The 26541-nt window shown below is 37.0% G+C and overlaps 1 protein-coding gene across 2 annotated transcripts in view; it reads left to right on the top strand.

The window, feature by feature from the left end:
- The window catches only part of CRB1 (crumbs cell polarity complex component 1), a 267773-nt gene that overhangs the window by 201706 nt on the left and 39526 nt on the right, over positions 1-26541 (top strand). For both annotated transcript variants that reach the window (XM_051998714.1, XM_051998712.1), the window contains exons 6-11: positions 1023-1970; positions 11780-12327; positions 14630-14795; positions 18184-19090; positions 23050-23178; positions 26252-26378. In XM_051998714.1, the coding sequence (XP_051854674.1) occupies positions 1023-1970; positions 11780-12327; positions 14630-14795; positions 18184-19090; positions 23050-23178; positions 26252-26378 (2825 nt within the window). The remainder of the gene's footprint in view (positions 1-1022; positions 1971-11779; positions 12328-14629; positions 14796-18183; positions 19091-23049; positions 23179-26251; positions 26379-26541) is intronic.

Below are 26541 nucleotides of genomic sequence, written 5' to 3'. Positions count from 1 at the left end.
AACTCCTTTCTTCCTTTCCAGGTTTCTTATATTTTATAACCCTTTCTGAACTCTGCAACCTAGTTGGATTGCATTATCTATGCAGGTTCATCTCATCTCCATGCCATTGCTTTGGCTCTTTCTGAAGCCTACAATGCTCTCCATCCCAACTTCTAACCCTCAGCATGCCTAGCTTTCTTTAAGACTCAGCTCAAGGATTATCTTCATGGCAGATCTTTCCATATCTAAACTGCTATTATTATTCCCTCTAAGGTTACTTGTTATCTACTCTGTTTCTTGGGTATATTGATTTACAATGTGCTATCTTTCCCCTTTGAATGTGAGCTTTTTGAGACTAAGGAGGGTCTTGCTTTTGTTTGTACTCTCAGAATTTAGCATAGTAGCTAGCACTTAATAAATGATAACTTACTGATTATTGTTGACTGATTCTCTGACAGAGTTCTACCTTAATTTCTCTTTGAAGCAATCAGTTATTCTATTATGAAGTCTAAAAATAAATCAGTTCTAAACAGCTACTGCAAATGATTGATAACTACCTTAATTTCTCTTTGAAGCAATCAGTTATTCTATTTTGAAGTCTAAAAATAAACCCGTTCTAAACAGCTACTGCAAAATAAATTCATTGTTATGCTAGTGCCTTATCTCTGAGATTATCTCTAATTTATCCTGCAAATATCTTGTCTATACATAGTCCCTTGCATGTTGGATTCTCATTAGAGTGTCAACTCAGTAAGGGCAGGACTGGTTTTGACTTTCTTTAGTTTAGTTTAGCACAGTGCTTGACACATAGTAGGATAAATGCTTGTTGACTTGATGTTGAATTTCTAACCTAAAATCTACTCATTCAAAATATTTTCTATCATTTAACAGGGATCCCCAGTGTTTAGCACAGTGCTTAGCACATAGTAGGATAAATGCTTGTTCACTTAAGTAGCCATTGTGACATCTTCATATTTAAATGAAATCTGAATTTCTAACCTTAAATTTATTCATTCAAAAAAATTTTTTTTATCATTTCACAGGGATCCTCTGCGAAGATGACATTGACGAATGCTCCTCAGACCCTTGTAAAAATGGTGGGACGTGTGAAAATTTTCCTGGAAATTACACATGCCATTGTCCAGCTCAAGACTACCAGGGGATAATTTATGGGGGAGTGGACTGCCGTGAAATTTTCCTGGGTTGTATCCGCAACAAATGTCAGAACGATGGGATCTGCATCCCTTACGTACAAAACAACCAACATGAATACAGCTGCCTCTGCCCACCTGGCTATTCTGGGTCACTCTGCGACATTGTCACTACCTTTTCCTTTGAGGGTAACAGTTTCCTGTGGATGACGAGTGGTCCAGGGATCACTCCCTTTCACGTAGCCCTTAGTTTTCAGACTGTTCAGTCATCGGCTCTCCTACTTCTCCGAGGCGACAAAGACACCTATGTAAAGCTTGAGCTGTGGAATGGCTACGTCTACCTCTCAGTCCAAGTCAATAACCAGTCTAAGGTGTTGCTGCACATTTCCCATAATACCAGTGATGGAGAATGGCATTCAGTGGAGGTAACCTTAGCAGAAGCTGTTACCCTTACTTTGCGTGACAACTCCTGTGTAGAGAAATGTGTCAATAAAGCTCCTTCTCCAATTGATAGTGACCAAGTGATGATTGCATTTCAAAACACGTTTTTGGGTGGTTTACCAGTAGGGAAGACGAATGATGGCGCTGCTCTACTTAACATCTATAATCTGCATTCTGCACCTTCATTTGTAGGCTGTCTCCAAGACATTGAAATAGACTCGAATCTCATTACTCCTGAGAACATATCATCAGGCTCATCATTCAACGTCAAAGCAGGCTGCAATAAAAAAGATTGGTGTGAAAACCACCCTTGTCAAAATAGGGGACGCTGCATCAACTTGTGGCTTAGTTACCAGTGTGATTGCTACCGGCCTTACGAAGGGGTGAACTGCTTAAGAGGTAAGGATGTGCTATTTGTCACAAGGCAGAGCAGGAAGAACAAAGCTACCTGCCTGCTGCTACAGCTGAAAAACATAATGAATGACCCTTTGGAACTTTCGTTGCTGATTGCCCACTGATGAGAAAAAAAAAAAAAAAGGAGGTTAGCAATGTGCATTAATTATTTCCAAGTTTCACTCATAGAAAGTCAGGGTTTCACTCACACAGGGATTATTAGAATAAGCCAATAGCTCATCTGGTACTTTCATTGTGGTGTTTGTAAAATGCCATTAAACTTTAAACATTTACTGGAGATCAGGGATTTACTTTAAGTCTAATTTGACAGAGAATTACTCCTCAAAGAAAGGGAGCCCAGAAACATCCTCAGTGACTTCCCTCCTAATTTCACTTAATGCTCTTCAAGTGAAGGAGCCAACTCAACAGTATTTGTTCAGTACCTACCATGTGAAGGAGCTGCAGGATAATTTTAACAAAGCCACTTGATTTCTCCAAGGAGTTATTATGCAGGGTAATATCAGATCTCTGAGCCAGATGGTTCAAAAGGGGCGAAAAAGTCACAGTCATTTCTCAGCAAGACCCAGGAATCTTTTTGCTTTTTTATTTTTCTTTAGCATGATCCAGCTTGACATAGATTCCAAAATCTTTAACTCTCAGCCATTTCTTAGAGGCAATGGTGCACAATGGATAGAAGGTTGGCCCTGAATTAAAAAGGCCTGGCTTTAATTCCTTCCTCTCGTGATTACTAGTCATACGGCTATGGGCATTAACCTTACAGTGCTTTGGGTACATATCTGAGACTCTCAGGTCTAACAGAGAAGTCAGCATCTGCATTTGAAAAGTTTCCACAGTGGCGGTTCCCTGGACCAATGAAATCAGAGGTCAGTGTATGGTGATAGGGTGGGATCATTTCATACACTGCCACTGAAGGTAATACATACATTCCTTTTTTCACTATTAATGTTATTATTAGCAGTAGTATGATTATGATGCAGTGACAAAGCCCAACATTTAATTGCAATAGACTGCTTTGAAGTTTTGGCAATAATTTATTGAAAAGCAACATGGCATATAGAACAACATCTGGTAAATATGTGTTTCTCCTTTATATGAATTGAAATTAAAACCATTCATGGCCAGTATTACCTTATAAGTTAAGAATGGTTAAGAATTATTAGAAACTATTCAGGTTCCTTTGCTACCCCTCTCCCCTCCCCAACTGCAATATCATTTACAAATCATGGCTCTGTTTCATTCTGCGGGAAGAATTCTAGGTCTATGCAATATTTTAGATGGAATGGCAGTTGTAATATGTGAATTTTTTTTTAAAGTATGAGAGAAGAAACACTCCAGTTAAGGAGACTCTAAGCAATGCTTCCTTCTTTTTGAAGAAAAGTTGCTGCCAAGTATTTAATTGACACTAGGCAATATTTTCACTACATATTCGAAATAACAAACAGATGTTGACTTATTTTGATCAGCTTCCAGATGTAGTGACCCATGAGGTTAATACTGACCATGCTGATGCTAACTGTCCAAGAAAAGTGGATTCAAGGGATACTTGGTTCAGTAATCCATGCTTTTATTTCTAAGATTTGTTTTCTTTCTAAGGAACAGAGAGAGAAGACTTTTGGTCCCAGGCTTTATTTTCATGATGTAGTTCTTTTCCTCTCATTTCCTATAGCATCTTCTAATTTCCTATTCCTACACCATTCAAAATGTTCTCCCTTTTAACCACTTGAAAAATTTAGGTTTGCTTAATGGAGAGATCTTTTTCCCCACAAAATAAGACAGAGGAAAACAAAAACCCTTTTCTTCTGGGAAAAGTCAGTTCAAATTTAAAGGCGCGCGCGCGCGCGTGTGTGTGTGTGTGTGTGTGTGTGTGTGTGAAAGAGAGAAAGAGAGAGAGAGAGAGAGAGAGAGAGAGAGAGAGAGAGAGAGAGAGAGAGAGAGAGAGAGAATGAATCACCCTGTTTAACAGGTCAATAGAGAAAGAAAAACTAGTCTGTTAGGAAATTAAAACATTTTGTGTATGTCATTATTAATGAAAAGTATCTGTTGGAAACCAACAGAGGGTTTGTTCCCATCACTGACTATGCTGACAAGGCCACACTGCAGAATCAGACTAGTGGAAAGTTTCCAGGGTTTGTGTGTGTGTGTGTGTGTGTGTGTGTGTGTGTGTGTGTGTGTGTGTGTGTGTGTGTGAGAGAGAGAGAGAGGAGAGAGAGAGAGAGAGAGAGAGAGAAACAGACCAACAGAGACACAGAGAGAATATCTTCTTCTTTCTTCCCCATTCATCCCACACACACTTTACTACTTTTTAATACATGGACAGTGGCCACTAGGCAAATATGTAGGTGTAATAGAAGCCCCTAATCAACAATTTAGTTCTGACAGTTTCCCATAAGGTCTCTTGTCTACACATTGATGGTTAAATATAAGCCAACCATTCCCTAAATTCCAATATAATTTGGTAATCCAATAAATATCAATTAACTTACCTTATGCATATTGTCTAGCACAATATAAGTGATTAATAAGTAGTTATTGGTTGACATATTGATAAATAGAATATGCTTCTCTAGAGGGAACCTGATAAATCTTGATAAGCATACACTATTTACAATGTGTAATCTGAGGGACATTAGGAAAGATAATTGTCCAAAAAAAATTGTCTCTATGAAAGTATCTCATTGTTTAATATTCCATTTTACAAATGAGAGAAATGATGTCTGGAAAGAGTAAATGACTTGCTCAAAGTTTCCCAAGTGGCAGAGACAAAATTCAAGCTAGATTCCTCAGACACTAAAAGAAGACCTCTTTCTACTTGACTTTGTATCAAGACTACCCAGTTTAAAAAAATAGGGTAACACTATCAATTAACTAAAGTTAGGTGAAAGAAGCACATCATAAAATCCATAATGTGGCAACAAAAATAATCTCACCCTTTCCATACAACATCCTGGATGAAAAAACCTACTTCATAGGTTGTTCAATTAAACCAATGAAAGCACATCCCCATGGATGAATAGCCTGAAAAGGGGGCTTTGAACTGGATGCCTAAAAGTAGCACACCTAGAACTACTTTGACAAGGTTTTACTTAATCATCAGATTCCCTACCTTACCTGCAGATTTTCTTCATCACTGACATGTTATCCTTGTGCTCCCACCCTCTCCAAACCTGCAAAACAACTAACTTGGAAAAGTGGGTTTTTTGAGCAAAAAAGGCAAGAGATTTTTCAGGACATCTCATTTTCAAACACTCCACCCAACTTTTCTCACCAACTATCAAAACTCTCAGAAATTACAATATTTCAACCAAGGGTGACAGGATGAATAAAGTCATTACATGTTATATTTTGAGAGCTATAAGTGATGGGAAGAGGAAAAAAAGAATCACAGGCTGGAGCATCAGAGTGTTTTAGATTAAACCACATTTATAAATGTGAAAGTGGTATATAAGTATCCTGTTCATATATCCAGTAGTATGTAAGTACCTAAGTAACAGCAGTAGCTTTTAATAGTAAAGTCTATGAACTATGCAGCTACAATTGCCCTAGTCACCAAGAAGAGCACAATTTGTCCATTTGAAAAACCAGTCCTTGATCAGACTTTATTCTTATTGGGTCCCCAACTCTGCTCAGCATCATTCTGATCCTGAAAGTCAAACTATAGGAAGTAGAAAAGAAATGGGAAAATGGAGAAAATGGAGGTGGAGAAAATACAGGAAATGAGAGATGGACATTTCTTATCCATCTTGGTATGATTTTCTATCTAGAGAAAAATCTGCCCCTTTGTTCAATGATGAGATTATAATATCCATCATCTGTTGGATGATTCTGAGTTTTAACTTAGAAAATACATGAAAAAGTAATATTCACAAATACTAAGTCTGGATGCAAAGGACCATTCTAAGTAAAAAGAGAGACCAAAAAAAAAAAAAAAACAAATAGTCCCTGCCCTCAGGGAGGTTATAATCTAGTCTAACATTGTAAACTCTAGAGGGAGGGGGAAGATAAAAAAAAAATAACTGTTCAGTAAGTTCTCAGAAGAGAAGGTATTTTCTTTGTACAATCTAGATAAATAGTAGGACTATTCTAGGTTCAAATGATGCACCAGGTAGTGAGTGCTAATTATTGATCAGGTTCAGGAAGGCACCCATAACTGCCCCAAGTAAGAGAACCACGATTACTTCACCAAAATATGGAGGTGACTCTGCTTTCTCAGAGTGTTCCAGGAGAATGTCAGCTGTAGCAGTTCCAAACAGGTTAGAAAAGCTTCATACAAAGGCCCAATTTCTGTATTTCTAATGTCTATAGATTAGCTTAGCCAAAAATGGAGAGGCTCATTGCTGGATTGGCTTCAAGGTGATGCATTTAGCCACAGCAATTCAGAAAAACTAGCAAAGCACAGGGAAACTGTTTTGTGATTTGCTGGGGGGGGGGGGGGGGGGAAGGGGGGAGAATGAGTGAGTACCCATAATAGTGTAATTATTATTCCTTAAAATTATTGAAATAATGGGCATCAGACTGTTAATGGGATCATAGGCTTAGAGTTGGAAAAAAGTCTTAAAGGTCATCTAGTCCAATGTTTTCATTTTATGGATGAGAGAAGTTGAGTAAGTTGCACAGGTAATAAGTAGAATTGCTGAGGTTCAAACCAAAGTCTTCTGATTTCAGATTCAGTGGTTTTCCACTAATGGACTTTAAACATGGCACTCATCAGTTCATGGAAATTTTGCAAAATATTCATTGGTCACTTTTGATAATTAATTTCAGTTATTTATAAGATAATTAGTGCCATAAGAAATCCAAATTAGATGTTAGGTTCAAGGATACAAAATTTTAGGAATCATTGGAGAGGGTTACAAGATGAGCATGAATCTGACTAGGGAAGGAGTGGAGGGTAGCATGGTTGATCAATATTATATAAAACATATAATAGGAGTTTCAAATGAAACTATAACAGTATTTCCTACTTCACACTTAGTGATCACAAGTTCAATAACATGTCTGAAAAATTACTTAAAACTAGTCACACTTAGAATCCTTTATGAAGTATGCTTCATTTAACACTGCCTTAACACATTTTCTCTGCATTTAGAAACCCACATATTTCTCTAACAGTTTTTTGCTTACACATAATTTGCTTAAAATACAGCATCTAATATAGAATAAGAATAGAAAAGAAAAATGATAGAAAAGCTCTAAAGCCAGAGTATGTTGGACTTAAAACTCCCATTATTCTATCTACTCTAGAAATAGGATATTATAATTCACTGTTTGCTTTTGACTCACAATGTTTAAATAGGGCTACTTACCATGAATTCTCTTGGGCCCTCATTTACAATCACCTCCTTTTCTTCTAGGTAGTGTTACAGTTATAAATGAAAAAATGTATTGAAGCTTTTGACAATCCTGGAATACTCCTTAAAGATGTAGTGATCTCTCTAGCAGATCATTAATATATGTGCCATGACATTTGTTAATGAACCTAAAAATTTTTCTTTTTCATTTTCAGTTAAAGCAATATTTTCTGTTGTAAAGTAGGCTTTTAGACTTTATGGAGCTGTCCCTACGCCAATATAATAATCAAGATCTATCCGGTAGACCATAATTTTCTGAATCTCTTTAAAGTTAGTTCTAGAGAATTCATTCATTATTGATGACACATCTAAGGCTCCTGAATTTTATTTTATTTTTAATTTATTTTGTTTTTCATTGTATTTGAGAGAAAATATAGAGTAGCAGATAAAGATTTGAGCTCAGAATCAGATCCAGTACCAGCTTTGCTACTACGTATGGGGTTTGTGAAAATGTACTGAATCCCTCTAAGCCTCTTTCCTAAGACAGAGCTCAGCAACACTTTCCCCCAAATTCTGAGCTTCCTCCTCCCTTTTGGAAGCTGCCACTGACTTCTTAAGTCAACCCTTGCTTGCTCCCATTTGCACCTAAGATTCCAAAAAATTCTTTACAGGCTTTACCTTCAGCCATTAAAATTTACCAATTCTAGAACCCCAAAATCCTGTGGGTGACTTGCTCATTGGAGTGTGAACTCTTTGAATATAAAGTCTGTTTTTTTGCCCCCCCCCCTTTTTTAGCATCCTCAGCTTTTAGCACAGTATCTGGTATATAATATATCCTTAATAAATGCTAATTGACTAACTAACTAGCTAGCCAATCTTGTTCTGCAATTCAAACTAAGGTTTTAATATTGGAGCATGGTTGAATGCCTTACTTTTCCTGTGTAGCATTTGCATTTTTACGTGGGACTTGAGTGTCTTAGCCCAACGGCATAAGCCACATGGGAACTTCATGTAGTATTCAGAGCCAATGGATATGGAGGTCTCCTGGTTCCTCACAAATCATACCACACAGACAGCAGCTCACTCCCTATAGAATAGCAATAGAGAAGCTGATAAGGAAAACTCCCTAAGAAAAAAGTAACTACTATTGTCTCTCTTCTAATTTGTCTCTGAAAAGTAGTGCTGCAGGCATCCTAAGGTGATGGGCATGGACCCTTGCCACCCCTGAGGTTGAGTGTTTCTGTGCCGACCCTCAAATCCCTGAAGCTTCAAGAGCCAACGTGTCTTAATAAGGATATTCTTTCCTATAAAAATACTGCAATGTATTTGGAGCTGTTGCCCTTCTCAAAGAGGTTATTTCATCTAACAATATGCTTTGAAAGCTACCCGTGGTTGCCTCAAGCAGGTGGTCTCCAAATGCAGATTCTAAATGCCTTACCCCTGTAGAAAATAAAACTAATGCTCTGGAAATGTAGCCTTTTAGGCAGGTGGTTTTCAAACCTTACGATGGCTTAAACAGGGTTTGTGGTAGTTCAGCTATAAGAGAATTGACCCAAATCTTTATCCAAATTTTGAGTAAAGCATAAGAGATTTCCCAAATTTAAAAAAATGGTCATGAATTTCATATTTTTTGAAATAACATTTAAAATTCAATTCAATTTGATTAACATTTGTAAAAGATCTACTATATAAGCACTATAATAGGTGTTAGAAAACCTTAAGAAAGTTACCTAGCTTCCATAACTGTAAGAGAGGTTGAACTGGATGACCATTAAGATCTCTTTTAATTCTAAATTTATGATCACATGAAATACAAAGATTGATAAGACACAGTTCTTGCATTCATGGAATTTTAAATACTCAAGAGAAGACACATATAACATGGAGATAAACAAATGAATGTTCAAAATGCTACATGAGGTCTGAGAATTATTTCTGTTTGGGGCATCAGAAAATCTTTCATGGGAGAAGTGAAATATATGCTGGGACTTAAAGGACAGGCAAGAATTAAGGTGGGGAGTGTGCATTTCAGGAATCAGAAAGAAGCAAAAACTTATTCTGCATTTCTGAAGAAAATACAGTCAAGTTTATATGCTTTATGCAGAATATCTAGTAGGTCAGTTTTACTCTTGTTCACACTTTAATATCTTGATTTTAAAATTATTTTGGGGTTATAAAAATTGAAAAACAGCTTTGCCTTTAAAACAGGGCAACCTAGAAGGCAGTAAGGAAAAGATCACAGTCTTCCAATCTGCTTTTAAATTTTGTTGGTTTATATTTGTTTTGTGACAACATTCAGAGGAATTAGCTGGCTTTTATATCAAATTTAGTATACTAATTTAGTATTTTAGTATTATTTAGTATATTCATAATTACATAATTACTAATATATAATTATATAATTAAATATAATATTTAGTATATTAGTAATTTAATATACTCTAGTTATCAGTATATGTCTTAAGTTTGCTTTTTAAAAATTTTTCCATCTTGAAACAAAATAAAAAATAATCAGTTTACAAATGGATGTTATCTTCTGCATATTTTTAAACAAATTTTGTTGAGATCTGGTTCATGGGTAATTGTTATAGAAATATGACTACACAGAATAAGGTCCACAGTTCATAGAATCTTTCATTTATGCTTGCAACTTTGATGGTTTAGGTATCATAAAATACCAACTGAGTCATCTAGTTCTCTGAAGCATGTCCCATTTCAAACTGTCTCATTATCAATTGGTAAGTCAAGGGTGAAGCATCTGATTAGTCCAGACTCAACAGTATCAGACGAATGGGAAGTCAGAAAATGGGCACAAAAATCACATGTCAAAATAACATAGTATTGTGATGTTAGGGCACAGCTAATATTGTAGAAGCATATAAACAAATGACAAACTAAGAATAAATCATCATAGGGAATTAACTTTAAAACCCAAAGACTTCCAACACTTTTCCTGTACCTTTTCCATCTCCTCCAATTAAGGCTACAACCTGACATCTCCTGTTTCTTATCATTCTTTGGGAATCTTCCTAAAGGTTAGCCTCCTAAATGACACAGATTTTTCTCTTTTAGGACCTGTTTATACACACACACACACACACACACACACACACACACACACACACACATATATTTGTATTATACACACGTGTGTGTGTGTGTATTTTTTTTTTAATGTGACAGCTCAATTGTTATAATGGATAAATAACAATGGGCTTACTAGCTAGGTGACCCCAGGCAAGTCAATCACTCTGTGCCTCCTCAGTTCTCATCTGTAAAATGATAATCTTACTTCCTTTATAGGATTGTTATGGGCAACAAATGAATTAATAAATGTAAAGTACTTTGCCATCCTTAAAGCTCTCTTTACATGTTAGTTATAATGAAATTCCAAAATCACTAATGATGATAGTTCACAGGTACAAAGTACTATAAAATCTACATGTACTTTCCTTACACTTACACAGTGAAGCAGTTAACACCTCACTATTATTATCCCCATTTTACAGATAAGAAAACTGAAACAGACAGGTTCCTACCTGTCCATTGTGCATTGCTAAATGGCAATTTATCTTTTGACCTGGAAGTCCACTGAGATTTCCCACTCTATTACATGAGGATGCAATTATAAGTCCTTAACCAGATTCAAATACAATATAATAAGTAGATTAAAAGAACCTAGATTTAGAATTAGACAGAACTTTGGAGGCTATCAGGTCCAATTTCTCACTTTACAGCTACTGAGGCACAGAGAGATAAAGGGAGTTCTTGTCCCCCCCCCCACCCAGGGTGACACAACTAATAAATATCAGAGAGAGAATTTGAACTCAGATCTTTTTGACTCTGAGTCTAATACTCTATCCATCCCATTACCATCCAATCACTTATTGTGAAAAACAAAAATTGCATTTAAAGTTAGAAGTCCAAATTATGAATCCTGGCTTTGCACTTACCAGGTGCTTGACTTTGGTCAGGACATGTCACTTTTCTGATGGAGAGATGATGGTCTTTTACCACTCTTCCACATTAAGATTAATGGAATGACTTTCTTAACAACAAGAACATCATTGTACAACTTAACTGGGATTTTATTTGCCTTGAAAATATCTGGTAAAGACATAGCTCCCTTGCCCCCTCCCTGTCAAAGCAGATCGGCAGGTGCTATGTATTTAGAGACTTGCCTCCCAGACCATAGATTCAGCATGGGTTAAAAGCTGGACTCCATCCCAAGCTGTCCTGGCTCTGAGACCAGTCTCTGTGACATATTATCTCCCTAAAAGGCTGCATCAGCTCTTTTAAAAGTCAAATATATATTCTAATAATAATGAAATAATAATAACAGTTGGTGTTTATATAGCACTCTAAGGTTTACAAAGGGCTTTAAAATATATCATTTCATTTGATCTTCATAATAATAGTTCCTTCCTCCATCCTTTTTTGACCTAAATCCTAAAATATTTCTCTATTGGTTCTCTTCCTCTTTCCCTCTTATCCCCAACTTCCTAGAGTATACAGCTGGCAGATTTGGACAAGATGACTCCACAGGATATGCTCTCTTCAGACTTGATAACAATCAGGAGCAGATTGTCACGCTTTCCATGTTTGTCCGAACCCGCAAGTCACACAGCTTTCTCCTGGCCTTGAAGAACAGTACTTTCCAATATATTAATGTCTGGCTGGAACATGGAAGACTAGCAGTGTTGACCCCAAGCTCTTCCAGATTGCTGGGAAGATCCCTTCTAAATGATGGAAATATTCACTTGATAACCTTGAAAATGGAACCAAAAAAAATTGAACTCTATCAGTCTTCCCAAAACCTGGGATATCTTTCTACTCCCACGTGGAAAATTCGAAGTGGAGATGTCCTCTATGTTGGAGGCCTACCAGACAAAAAAGAAACTGAAGTCTGGGGTGGGTATTTCAAAGGATGTATCCAGGACATAAGATTAAACAGTCACAAATTGGAGTTATTCCCCATTTCAAAAGGAAATTCAACCCTCAATCAGACGCTTGTCAATGTGACTCCTGGCTGCCCTGGGGACAACCTTTGCAAGGTAGGATTTTCCACTCACAAATGTCATTTAACACATTTATTTTGATTTGTTGTTGTTCAGTCATTTCAGAGTTTTCTTGGCAAAGACACTAGAGCATTTTATTTTTTTCTTCTCCAGTTCATTTTACATATGAGGAAACTGAGACAAACAGGGTTAAGTGACTTGACAAGAGTCATACAGCTAATAAATATCTGAGTCTAGATTTGAACTCAGGTTTTCCTGACTCCAAATCTACTGCTTTATTTACTACACATCTAGCTGCCCCATCCATTTTGAAACTCCGTGTGTGTGTGTGTGTGTGTGTGTGTGTGGAGAGAGGGAGAGAGAAAGAAAGAGAGAGAGAGAGAGAAGAGAGAGAGAGAGAGAGAGAGAGAGAGAGAGAGAGAGAGAGAGAAAGAGAGAGAGAGAGAGAGAGAGAGAGAGAGGAGAGAGAGAGAGAGAAGAGAGAGAGAGAGAGAGAGAGAAAGAAGAGAGAGAGAGAGAGAAGAGAGAGAGAGAGAGAGAAGAGAGAGAGAGAGAGAGAGAGGCTATAAATATACCATTGGTAAAATACAATACGTGCAATGTTTGTTTTCCAGCACTGGTAACCTCTGGCTTGACCCTCTAGGGACCAACAATAAATTAGATCAAGGTAACTGGTTAGGATTAAGGAGTTCAGAAAATTCAATGCAGAGTAAACATGTCTTTTTGAACTTATGAGCACCACACACCAATCATATGTACTAAAAACTATAAAAACCAAGAGTAAAAAAGACTAAAATCCTAACTGTGGCTATTCTTCCCTCCCTACAGGAATCAACAAACTATGACCCACAGGCCAAATCTAGCCCACTTCTCTTTTGTAAGGCCAGGGAGCTAAGGATTTTATTTTTTTACATATTAAAATAAAGTTTTGTTGTATTTAAAAATTTAAGCCTTTTTTTTTTTTTTAGCTCCATGGCCATGCAGAAACAAGTGGTATGATGTATCTGGATCTCAGGTAGTAGTTTGCCAACCCCTAGATAGAGAATAGGAACTAGATTGAGGATTTAATTAGTGGGCAAAATTCCCAGATGAGGACTTCTTTCAGTGCAAGTGAGCATCTTCTCTGCTTTTGACAGAGAGAGCTGTCTAGAAGACCAAGCAATAAATGACTTACCCAGGATCACACAACCAGTATGTGTCAGAAGCAAAACTTGAACCTAAATCATCCTAGCTTCAAAATAGACATTGTATCCACTGCAGCAAATCCATTTTTTTAGATTGCAGAAAAAATTTATTTCCTAAACTCTTATTGCCACGTATGGATTTAATTAAGTTAACCTTGGTACTGAAACAACCAAGTAAAAATCACCCAAAAGAAAGTTCAATATTTCTGAAAAAGCCAGCTAGGAAAAAAAGTTGGAAGAAAAGTAGCTATCATATGTATATTATATCAATTTTCCATAAACATTCATAAAATATTGTTTTACCATTCAAATGCTTTATTTTCTTTTTCCAGTACTATGCTCCTGAAGAGAAGGGTGGGGTAATAGCAGATAAAGGGTTGATTGGGACAGGAAGGCCTAGGGTTCCAGGCCTGCCTCTGACTGGCTGTGTAACCACAGGTAAGTCATTTAATGTTTTAGAGACCAGAAAATTGTCTTAGGATAAGAAGTCACCATACCAAGGAGTTCTCCACATTGATAAAATCACAACTCTAAATAACAGCAACAACAACAAAGAAAAATGTTTCAGAAAATTACCACAAACTCCAAATTTATATATATATATATATATATATATATATATATATATATATATATATATATATATATATATATATATATTTACTGAGTATGGTGCTCCACAGATAAAATTTTACAAAGTACTTACCTACATGTGGAATCACTAAAACTCCTATTTCAGTTGAAAACTACCACTAAAACTATGTGGTAGTTATCACGTCTCCTGTTTGGAAAGCTTTCCTCTCAAAGAACACTCTTTTGAAATATACCAAAAGAAACTGGAAAAAGTGATTCTTGCTCCTTTGACCTCTAAGCAATTTCTTTTATTTTTTTTAATATATGCACATCCTCTCTCTCTCTCTTTCTCTCTCTCTCTCTCTCTCACACACACACACACACACACACACACACACACGGGTGTGAAAAATTCTTGAAAATGTTGACCATGTCAGCCACAGCTTTCCATCTTTTTCTTAGCATAGAGTAGATCTGGGAAAGAATAAGGTTCAGAGGCGAGCGTTATAATATAGTCTTGCTTTCTTCCATTCCACTTCTACATAATAATACTATTTCTACTTTTCATTTCTTTCTTCTAGTACAATCCCTGCCACAATGGAGGTGTTTGCTATTCCATCTGGGATGACTTCACCTGCTCATGTCCCCCAAATACAGCTGGAAAAGCCTGTGAGGAAGTCAAATGGTGTGAACTCAGTCCTTGTCCACCTGAATCCCAGTGTCAGCTGGTATCAAAAGGCTTTGATTGTAGGTATAATTTTAAAAATACCTTCTTTTCTAATTAATCATAAAGAGACATTCACATGAAAATAAAGCACAAATTACCAGTCTGCTAAAGATTAGGGAACCCCACCATGAATATCAGGAAAAGTTTTGAGTTAATCCCAAAGCCCCTTCCCTCTTTCCTACTTCTTTCAAGGTTCTGCAAATTCAAGTGAAAGTCAGACAGGCCCCCTCCTTGGCTGCTTCTCCTGTCTCTTGATAATTCTGAAGCAATTCCAGCTCCAACTCTTCTGATGAATAAAGGCAATCAATCTTCTGTACTTCCCTGCTCCCCCAAATAAAATGCAGCCCAGGGAGCCCTAGATTACAATCTCCCTGAATTACTGGGGAAAAAGTTGTTCTGCAGTCAGAAAGATTTCTCACCCCACCTTTAACCCCACTGGATAATATAATGAAGCTCTGAGGCTAGAAGAAGGCATAGGCAAGGGATTAAGAAGGAGAGCAGCCTCCTCTGAAGCCTCCCTGCTTGTGCAGAATAGTTGCTGTGCCTGAAGAATAGAATTTGATTCACTTCCGCCACTGATTGACTGCCCATGTAACTTTGGCTAATTTCTTAAACTCTATAAATATCAGTTTCTTCATACACAATGTTTGTCAGTTTGTTTGTCAGTTAATGAGTATTTATCTATTTTATTTATTATCTATATGACAGGCCTGGTACTAAGGATACAGAAAAAGGCAATAAGTTATAAAAATGATTTAAGATCATAGTTCCACTTTTGCTGCCCCATTCTTTGAACATCTCTTCCTCTCTCCCCCACTTGGAGGAATGAGAAAATTCATGCTGAGAGTTGATGTGGTAGTCCAGGACAGTTGGGATTCATACCCAAGACTCTTGCTACCAGGCTACTGCTGCCTCTCTTAATTAACAGATTAATTACTATTTTTAAATTTTTCAAATTTATTAATTATTTAATAAAACAGTTACAACAATAATAGATCCTAATCCCTGCTTTTGAGAATCAGCATGTTAAAGCTCCTTAGCAAATGTGGGTTTCCACCTCTGCTTCTGGCCTATACCACTTTGCTTTGGGCTTCTTTGGGAAACAAAGGTTCTGACTTTGACGAATGGGGTGAACTAAAGATTAAAACAGGTTTCTCTGAATTAACATTACTCTTCATTTATTCATTGGGCAATGCTTGTCTGGTCCAGGCTGAAAAATAATCTGGTTATCATTTGCCAATGCTTTTAGTAAATTGTTTCTATTACCATGAGACAAGAGGGTTAATTTTAGGATTTTTTCTTGCATTTTGGAATAAACATTATTGGTATCTTGGTTTCCTTTTCTTAAGTGAAACATCTGAGTGATAAAACCCTAATCCTAACAGCATGCTACAAAAAGTCCAAGGCACTCTAATGTTATCTTTGTAAAAAGCACAAGATTTCTCAGACTGAGGGCCTCAAATTAATGACCATCATTCAGTCCATATCATTTCTCCCTGTTCCTCTCACAAGCTAAAGTGGAATGCAGAAAGCCACCTAAGATTCGGGTAATGCAATCCCCAGAAGAGATGCCCTTTGAAAATAGATTTTGGTTGGTATTTTGGGTTTTCATTCACAGCGATAGTGAAGCAGGGCCCACATATGTAAAATGTGAGAGAAACAGCTAAAGTCTCTAGACCTCAAGCAGACAAAAATGTCTTAAGTCAAAAGGCTTTATATATGGCTTAACTCAGAGAAGAGAGACTGTAATTGGATAGACATGATGCCATTTTCCTTTGAGAGAGGTGAGGGATTTAGTTAGAGCAAATGCTAGAGTTCACCTTTTCTACTTTCTAAGATCAAATTTTACAAGACGTTAGAATCCAATCATTATAGGCTCTTTTAAAAAATGAAACTACATTGAGATTAAGTCTAATAGTTCAGTTCATACACGATCATGGATTTAATTTACCCATTGTGATTTTATTCAGGCTCTTATATGTATTTGCCCAACTTTAAACCAGAGATTTTTTAAAGCATGAAGTGATGGAAGGAGCAATCAAAGTACTGCTGAGAGGCAGTTGTAAATTATGAGACAGAGGTATGGCGGCTAGAAAGTCAACTGCAGAGTCTGGAAGACCTGAGTTCAAGTACCACCTCAGCCAGATGTTGGTTGTGTGATCCTGGTCCTCCCTTAACTCTTGAGTTACTCAGGACGCTCTAGGTAGAAAAGTTGCTTTTCTACACTGGCAAAGGGAATAATGCACTAGAGTCATCCCACCATTACCCCAACAAAGCTACTGTTATCATTTAAATTAAATGTATGCCGATGACAGCCAAATGTTTTGAGTTAGAGGAAGGTAATAAATGCTAAAGAAGATTGCATCACAGAATCTCAGATTTAGACAGAGACCCCAAAGATCATTGGAAGAGGCTAGCCTCACATGTTAGAAATGAGGTTGAGACTTGTCTGCAGTCACACGTGGATGAAGTAGCAGAACCAGGTTGGGTACCTCAATCCTCTGACTATCACAGCATCGTGGTTATAAAGTAAATAGCAAGTTGTTATGATCCCATGTTCAAAAGTACCATGCTCCAACTGAACTTTAAATTAAGTTATTCATTTGTTGCCAGAAGTAGTGGGGAAAAATGTGTTGTTGGTTTTTTTTGTAGTGTTCCTTTGACTGGACAGTCTCCTTCAGCAGATGCCTTGTGATGGGCAGTAGTTGCTAATCCTCCCCATATAATATTCACCCTGGGCTGTGCTGGAGCCAGCTCAAACCATCTTCAAACAGTTCATTAAGTGTGAGCTGCATTTATAACTCACTACAAGTCAGGACTTGATTGTTTTGTGGATTATCTAAACTTAATAAAATAATAGAGAAAATGTAATAATAATAAACTTATTTTAAAGTTTTGGAGATACTCTTTTCTGGAGACTCGCTGTTAAACATTTACTAGCACATCCCTCATTCTCTTGCAACTGCAGGTACCTTTGTGCCCCTTGCATAGAGACCTCATTATGGCTCCATAAATGAAGTATTAATCCATTTTTGTTGCATTGAGCTGTTATGCACAAAGCTAGAATTCTAATAAATATCACCGTGTTTGGAGGACTTCCTGAAGTTTTAAATATTCCTTTTCTACTTAAGATTAAAAAAACACCTTTGAAGTAAACTATACACAATGGTCTTGTGAATGTTGTAATAAGAGGTATGGACCATGACTGTTTTACGTATATTATTTTTATTTGTACCATAGGACTTGTACATTTATGATTCAGAAGAACCTTAAAAGGCATCAAATCCAACTATTTAATTTTAAATTTGAATCCAAAGTCCTATGACTTTCCACAATATCATGCCTAATGAGTTCTTGATTAATTGAGAAAACTTAGATCAGCACACTGGTATTATTTTCTTTCCTTAGGTATTGCCAATGCTGTGTTCCATGGGCAGGAGAGTACAATATTTTTCAGAAGCAATGGAAAGATCACAAGGGAACTCACCAATATTACATTCGGCTTTCGGACCAGGAACTCAAATATCATCCTGTTGTATGCAGAAAAAGAACCAGAATTTATTACTATAAGCATTCAGAATTCTAGATTAGTATTTCAACTACAAAGTGGCAATAGCTTTTATATGCTGAGCCTGAGGAGTATGCAGCCAGTGAGTGATGGAATGTGGCACCAGGTGTTCCTTTCTATGATAGAACCATTTGCCCAGTCGTCCCGGTGGCGAATGGAGGTGGATGACCAAACAACCATTGTGACTAGTTTAGTGGCCACTGGGAACCTCAACTTTCTAAGGGAAGAGACAAATATTTATCTGGGTGATAAACCTTTTGACAATCTGGATGGTCTTCAAGGATGTCTGAGCTCAGTGGAAATCAGTGGCATTTATCTCTCTTACTTTGAAAATGCTGTTGTCCACACTAAAAAACCCCAGGAAGAGCAGTTTCTCAGAATACCTACAAATCCAGTGATCATTGGCTGTTCCCAGGTGGATGCTTGCAGTTCTAATCCCTGTCTGCATAATGGAGATTGTGAGGACTTCTATAACTCTTATGGCTGTGTGTGTCCCAAGGGATGGACAGGGACACACTGTGAAATCAATGTTGATGAATGTTTTTCCAGACCTTGTATTTATGGCAACTGCTCTGATAGGATTGCAGGCTACATTTGCAGGTGTAATTCTGGCTACACAGGTGTGAATTGTGAAACAAACATTGATGACTGTGAGAATCACCAGTGTGCAAATGGAGCTACCTGTATTGATGGCATCAATAGCTATTCTTGTCAGTGTTTGAGTAACTATACAGGAAAATTCTGCAGGTAAGTACTATCACTGGAAGACACATTATCTTTAGAATATACCTTAATCCTTTCTTTTTTAGAATGAGAAAACTTTAATCCCTAGAGCATACAATGTTCTCCTCATCTGTTATGCCAAACGGTAATAGGCAGCTAGGTAAAATAGTGATTAGAGTATTATTGTTGCTGTCAGGAATACTTGTGTCCAAATCCTCTCTCAGACACTACCCACTTTTGTGGTCCTGGATAAGTCACTTAATCACTCTATAACACAATTGACTCATCTGTAAAATGAGAGATTTGGATTCAATGGTATATCTATTCTAATTCTAAATTTATTCTCCTATAGACTAAAACCTAGCTCAACTTCACTGAAGTTTGGCCATGTCCTTTATTGGAATGACCTAATCAGTTAATTTACCAATTTGAACCAGTAATTCAATCAAACTATCAAGGGAGAATATTTCTCCATTTATCTTGGTTAGGATATGAGAATTCATCAAGAGGAGCTCAAGAGGTCTTCTGACCTAGAATATCCAACCACATAAAAAATTACTCTCAGGATATCTGGAAAACCAGGAAAACCATGTCTACTGCCACAAAAAAAAAAAAAAAAAAAGAAGTGAGAAGGAAGAATTCAAAAAAGTATCTCTTAGCTCACACAGAATATTAGAAAAATCTGAAGAGAACACAAAATTGATATTCAATTCTGGTAATAACCTTTAAGTCAAGTAATTAAGAATTTGTTAAGTTCCCACTATACTCTAAGAACTATGCTAATCTCTTGATACAAAGAAATGTAAAAGCAAAACAAAAACCTTCCATCTTTTGTATTGCATATACATGGCCTAAGAATGACTTTTTTCCCTAAAAAATTATATTGATTCAAAATTTCCATTCAAGGAAATTATTCTCCATGTTTTACATGGTTTAAAATTTCTGAAATATTAAAGGTATCTGTTCAACATTTATTGAGCATTTACAATATTTAAGTACTAGGGCAGGGCTTAAGATATTCCTCATCCTCAAGAAGTTTACAATCTATTTCTGTGTTTTGGCTTATAAATTTATGTTCAGATAGATACACCAACCTGTCCAAAGGGATTATAGTTATTTTAATCAGTCATAGCAAAATGAATGATCCTCCCATGTGAGCTGTTTCATTCTCTCTCTTTCTTAATGGGCTTCATTGCAATGTATTATAAAGGTAGTCTAATAAATGATAATGAGCCTGAGGCTAGGAATTAGACCTGCATTGAATTCAATTAAACAAGAATTTATGAAGTGTCTACTATGTGCCAACCAGATAAGGCATATGGGGTACACACACACACACACATATTCACATTCCCATTCTACTGGTGGATGCAACATTTATACAAATAAACAAATAGTCGATATACAGAATATAAATGCAAAGTAACTGGGGATAGATGATACCAGTAACAGCAGTGGTGATAGCATGGGAATTAGGAAGATTTCTTTAAAGGGCTTCCAAGAATCAAAGATAAAGAGGAAAAAAAATCTACCTTCTACAAGAAACTTTTCCTAGAGTCTTCTACTCTCGTTATATTGCCTGAAACATAGAAAGTTCCAGGTTCATGCTTGTTGATTCACTGTTCAACAATAACAATAGCAATAACAATAATTAACATTTATCTTCCATCAGGCTTCCTGATTAAGGGACCTTTGCCAAAAAAAAAAAAAAAGAAAGAAAAGAAAAAGGATGAAGGTGAGATAAGTTGTCATTTATAAGGAACAGGAAATAGATCAGTTTGGTTAAAGTGTAGCATATGTGGGGAGATAGGGAATAATATATAATCAGTCTGGAATAAATAGACTGGAGCCCAGTTATGAAGGGCTTTATCTTCCCAAAAGAGAAATCTCTATTTTATCCTAGAGCAATAAAGAGTTTATGAAACTTCCTGACTTTTCCATTTACTAGATATATGATCTTAGGCAAATCACTTCACCAAGATCTCTTTCCCTAATTTTCAGATCTACAAAATGGGAATTCACATCTGTCTCATTTCTAATGAGAATCATCAAATGAAAATGGATGGGAAAACACTTGGGAAACTGATAATGCAAATATAAGTTTTTATTGAAGAGGCACCTTGGTATAGTGAATAAAATTCTAGACCTAGAGTGGGGAAAAAAGTGCATTCAAATCCTATCTCTGATATTAATTGGTTATACAACAATTAGATCCTTCCTCTAAGATTTTAATCTTAAATTATAAATAGGTGATTTGGATTGTGTACTTATGCACTAATGAAACCACAGATACATTATGTAAGTCAGTCAACACTCTTTTATCCAGCATTTATTAAGGGCTAAAACACTCTTACTAAGCTCTGGAAATATGAAGAAAGGCTGAACATTATTCCTGCCCTCAAAATGTGCCATTCTATTGAAGGAAACATATATAAAAAATGAGGTACCTAAAAGATATGATATAGTAGATGGAAGATAATTTCAGATAAAAACAATAGGAGATGGAGAGGAGAGTCTTCAGCAGAAAGTAGAATGTGAATTCAATCTTAAAGGAAGGTCAAGAAAATATTGTGAGTGAGGAGGGGAGAGAAGGACAGGAAGAGAATTCTAGGCATGGAGAACAAAAATAATGTCACAGAGACAGGAGATGAAGTGTCACATACAAGGATTAACAGTATGATCCAATAGCCAGATCACAGAGTGTATGGAAGAATTCACATAAAATAACGTAGAAATGGGGAAGAAGCCATCTTGTGAAAAGTTTTAAATAACAAAAGACTTCCTATTTGCTTTTAGAGGTAGTAGAAAACTTCTCAAGTGTCCAATAAAATGTAATTGATATTGCTGTATTGCATTTATATTCATATATGCAAAGATAGCTACTTATTTGTCTTCATATCCCATCACACTAGAACCTCATAGTAGAGGATAGTTGAGAAAATAATTGACTTTTCAACAAAACACTCCTTTCTGGTACACTTAAAAGCACCAGCTCCAGAGTTCAAGGACCAAGTTCAAATACTTAATTCTAATTCCAACTAGAACCTTATATACTATGGGATTCTGGACAAATTCACAATCTTCCTGGACCTCAGTTCCCTCATCTGTAAAAGCAGGGGATTGGACCAGATTACCAATCAAATGGATTGGTTTCTGTGATTGGGTCACATCCCCTTCTCCTACCCTTTCACACCCCTTTCACATAAGTTTCCCTATCATTTGTATACATGAAATACTAAGCAAATATCTCATCTAAAATCTAAAATACAGAGCTTTACAGGGTAAGATTTCATTGGGAAAAAAGACAAAAACAAAAACAAAACATTGACAGAACATATTCTGGAATCTTATATGGATTCCATCACGTACACAACTTGATTGCCATCCAAAATGGCCACACTAGATCCAGGAGCAGTTCCCATTCTGTTCTGTATACAAACATTTTGGGGAGAATTTGGCCCGAGTTCTGCTTTGCTATGAATTATTAGATAGGGAGCAACAAGGGCTGGCAGGGCAAGGGGAGGTCAATTCTGAAAGCCAACAGCCAAGTCACTTGGGTGATTTGGTACCAGACTCCTGTCCCAGTTTTCCTGGCCTTTGAGAGACGTGCTTTTTTTTTTTTTTTTTTTTTTTTTCCTATTGCTTTGGGTGATTTATTAGCCAGGCAGCAGCAAATATAGTAAGTTCCTTTCCGATTCCAAATTTATAGCCACACCATAGCATAGATCTTGTCTCCTACAAGAAAACTGTGTAGACATGGAAGATGGATAGTCGCTCCTGCTGCAGCCCCCTGCCGAGCCTCATTTAGTGGGGAAAGTAACTCATGTGTAATACTGAGCGTTTAAACATTTGGAGCTAAGTCAGCCTGTGTTCTTAATTAACCAGGCGATTGCTCCACGTAGGAACTTTTGGGGCAGAAAAAAAGTTTTCTTCAATGAAATGAACAAGATGAACATCTGTGACTGTCACTCTTATCTTTCTAGACAAACCAGATTACCGATGACAGTCTGTGGGAACGAGAGAAGAAACCTCACTTGCTACAATCACAGCAACTGCACAGAGCTCCAGGGTGATTTAAAATGCGTGTGCCGGCCAGGTTTTACTGGACAATGGTGAGCCACCTCAGGAGTTGACTAAAATTCATGCTGGGGGAAAGAATTCAACTAGATGATCCCAGCTTCTTCCTGCTCCAATGCTCCCCTTCCTTCCTTCCATCCCCACTGATTTCTTCTTATCTCAATCCCCAAAGGAAAACTCTACCTAGATGCAGACATTCAGAATTCTAGAATTTTAGCATAGTTCAATGAGAGACAGAGACAGGGTGACCTGAAATGTAAACACAGTGGTATTAGAATTTGTTCATGAGAGACCTTAACAGGAAAAACATAACTGATAAAAATTCCAAAGGTTATTTATCCCCACCTCCATGATACCAATACTTCTCGCTCCTCCCTCAGCATATAAATGCTCCTGGCTCCATGGGACTATCACAAGAATTCCAAACATGGCAAAAATGAGGTTTCTATCAATTTAAAATTAAACAGTGCACAAGAAAGAAGGACTAAACCATCAGCCTGCCAAGATAACCAGAAGCTCAGCAATAATATCCTACTTTTTTATCCTCCCTTTACCCTCAGAGCTGGCATCTAAGACCCTCAACATTTTTCATCTGGTGGTGTCAGAGGCAGACAGATGAATACACTCACTTATATTCAAAGAAAAGCCATCATCTGCCAATCCCATACAGCTAGCTCCAAAGTCAGGTTGGGATCATGTAGTCTCCCTACTTATCCCTTTACACAATAAAGAAATTCAAATGCATCCAAATTATGCCCACATAGTTTTTTGTTTTTTTTTTTTTTGGAAAAAAGTTAAATAGTTATTGTGTAAATGTATTTGGTGGGAAAGGATTGCATAAAGCACAAATAGTTTGCCTACATTTTTCACTTTTTAGCTACTTATTATGGCTAGACATCTGGGCCATAATGTCCTTATTTCTGCCAAACAGTAGGCAGACTGGAGGCATTCCTTTATTTTGGCTGGTTGGGTCCCTTAGGGGTAAATCTAGCCTTTGCCATACAACACAGCTTCTGTTGATGTTGCCAAGCACAGGCATCCCTCCGCTTCCTGAGCATAGATATAGCAGGCTATGGCCCTAAGCCACATTCCTACTTTCCATAGTTTTTGTTCCTCACTTTAGACATTCTGTACACACCAATCAATGTCACACATCACATTAACTGCTAGAGACTGCTCAGTTGGCCTCTAACTTATTACAGCTCCCAAATACTGCAACTAGTCCTCAGCTCTAAGTTTGGTATCCTCTCGGAACGATCTGAACTTTTACTTCTTACATGATTCTGATTTCATGACATACTTTTTAAAGGCTATCTACGCCCTTATTAATGATCCAGAGCTTTGGGGTATGTTATTTTTCCTCCTATCTTTACCCATTGTTACTATTTAATATAAAGTAATCCTTTTAAAATTTTTTCTACATTTATTCATTCCAAAAAAAATACAGGAATTAAGGTTGAATTTTTAACATGAAAAATTTTGGGGACAGGGGAATATTCCCCAGAAAAGTAATGGGGAAAGTAGAGGAATCATCTGTGTAAACTTCCTTTCAGCAAACTGATTTCCAAACCAGCAAGCACTTAATACTTTCCACACTTCCAAAGCCCCTTCCCATCATTAGTTAATTCGCCAGATGCGAATAGATTTATTTATTTTCATTTCTACCAACTAGTTAGCCTCTAATGAACACTCAAATAACTTCAGAACTGGTGTTGTTCAGCCCTATCTTCATTAAAAGAACTACATAAAGAAAAAGGGATGGGGGAAGTGCATAGATGGGTAGAGAAAGAAGCTAGAGAAATCCAAGGAAATGTTATAGCAGTATCCCAAGACCTAATGGATATAACTTATAAAGCCCCCAAAGATGTTGAAAAACTTTCAACTGAAAATGTGTCTCCTCTGTTGACTGGTTAAATCCCATACTTGACAAAATCGGCCCAGCAGGTTGTGAATGATGGATGAAATGGAACACTCCTGCCCACCCGGTACAGAGAGTGCTTTGGCAGACTCTGATAAGTTGTAAAATTTAGCTCAGATCTAATCAGAGAAGACTCCTTCCAGCCCAGAAGCCTAGGCCAAAAAAGGAAAACAAAATTTCTCAAGCATGTAAGGTATCTGTGGGGGTAAGGGTATGTTTTTCTTGGAAGATACTGACTTTTTCTTCCTCCTTCTCCCTTACCTACCACTCTATTCATCAAGAGTCCAAAGAAGTGTGCTTTACAAACCATGCTTGTCTATTATAAGCATCTTTCTCACCTGTAATGCCAAATCCTATTTAATGGAATTTAATGTGAATTTTGAAACAGTACAGTTTGGCATCATTGAGAATTTTCTAAGTTCATGGACAAGTTGCTGGTTAAAGACAAAACAAATTAGCAATGTTATTTTGTCACCAAAATTCAAAAAAAAAAAAAAAAGGCTTGCTAAATCTTGAAATAATGTTTCTTTCTGCAGATTATGCTCTTATATGGCAGAGAAACTTCCTGAAATTTTGGAAAAGGGTCTGAGTACCTGAAGCACAGCTGTATTCTCTGTTAGAAGCCATTCCCAGTCTACTTTGCCCTTTTCTCTGGAGTACAGAGTGAAAACAAAATCACAGACCTTCTAAAAATGAACCTTTTCAATATTTTAGTTGGATTTCCTACTTAGCACACTAGCACCCTCACAGATGATGTAAATGGGGGCACTGTTGGTTAGAATTTTGGCTGTATTCATTCAACTGCCTCTGATATAGCAACACTATCCCCTCTCTTATGGTTCTCACATGTCCCTAATAAACATAACTTTTATAAGGTGGGAAAAACACACTAATACTCTCCAGGGAGAAACTAGGTTTTACATTGCCCCAGCTTCTCAGTTGGATTCCAAAGGCATACACCTGTTTTATTCATTCTAGCTAAGTGAAGACAATTTTTCTGAAGATATACTTTCTTTACCCTGAACAAGAGGTTTGATAGAAGAATTTTAAAGGGTGTTTTCCTCACATTGCATGACATCTGGTAGATAAGATTTTGTTCTAAGGACTGTTGAAATATATACTCAAGTCACTGTTTCTCAATAAGTTCCTTCAACAAGTTGGGGATGGGATATCTCTGTTTGCTTTTTGAGGTGTGAAAAGGACATCAATGAATGTGACTCTGACCCCTGCTTAAATGGAGGCCTGTGCCGGAATCTGCTCAACACATTTCAGTGCAACTGTGATGGAAACTTCGCCGGTGAGCGCTGTGAGCTCGATGTAAGCGACCTCTCCTTCTATGTCTCTCTTTTATTGTGGCAGAATCTCTTTCAGCTTCTTTCTTACCTTATTCTTCGAATGGATGATGATCCAATTATTGAATGGGGCGAACAGGAAGATTACTGAGAGTATCTTTTTTGGGTGGGAAAGTCAGCTTTAGAAC

The sequence above is a fragment of the Antechinus flavipes genome, chromosome 4, assembly GCF_016432865.1.
Source record: "Antechinus flavipes isolate AdamAnt ecotype Samford, QLD, Australia chromosome 4, AdamAnt_v2, whole genome shotgun sequence".
NCBI classification, from domain to species: domain Eukaryota; kingdom Metazoa; phylum Chordata; class Mammalia; order Dasyuromorphia; family Dasyuridae; genus Antechinus; species Antechinus flavipes.
This window is presented reverse-complemented; position numbering and strand designations above follow the sequence as displayed.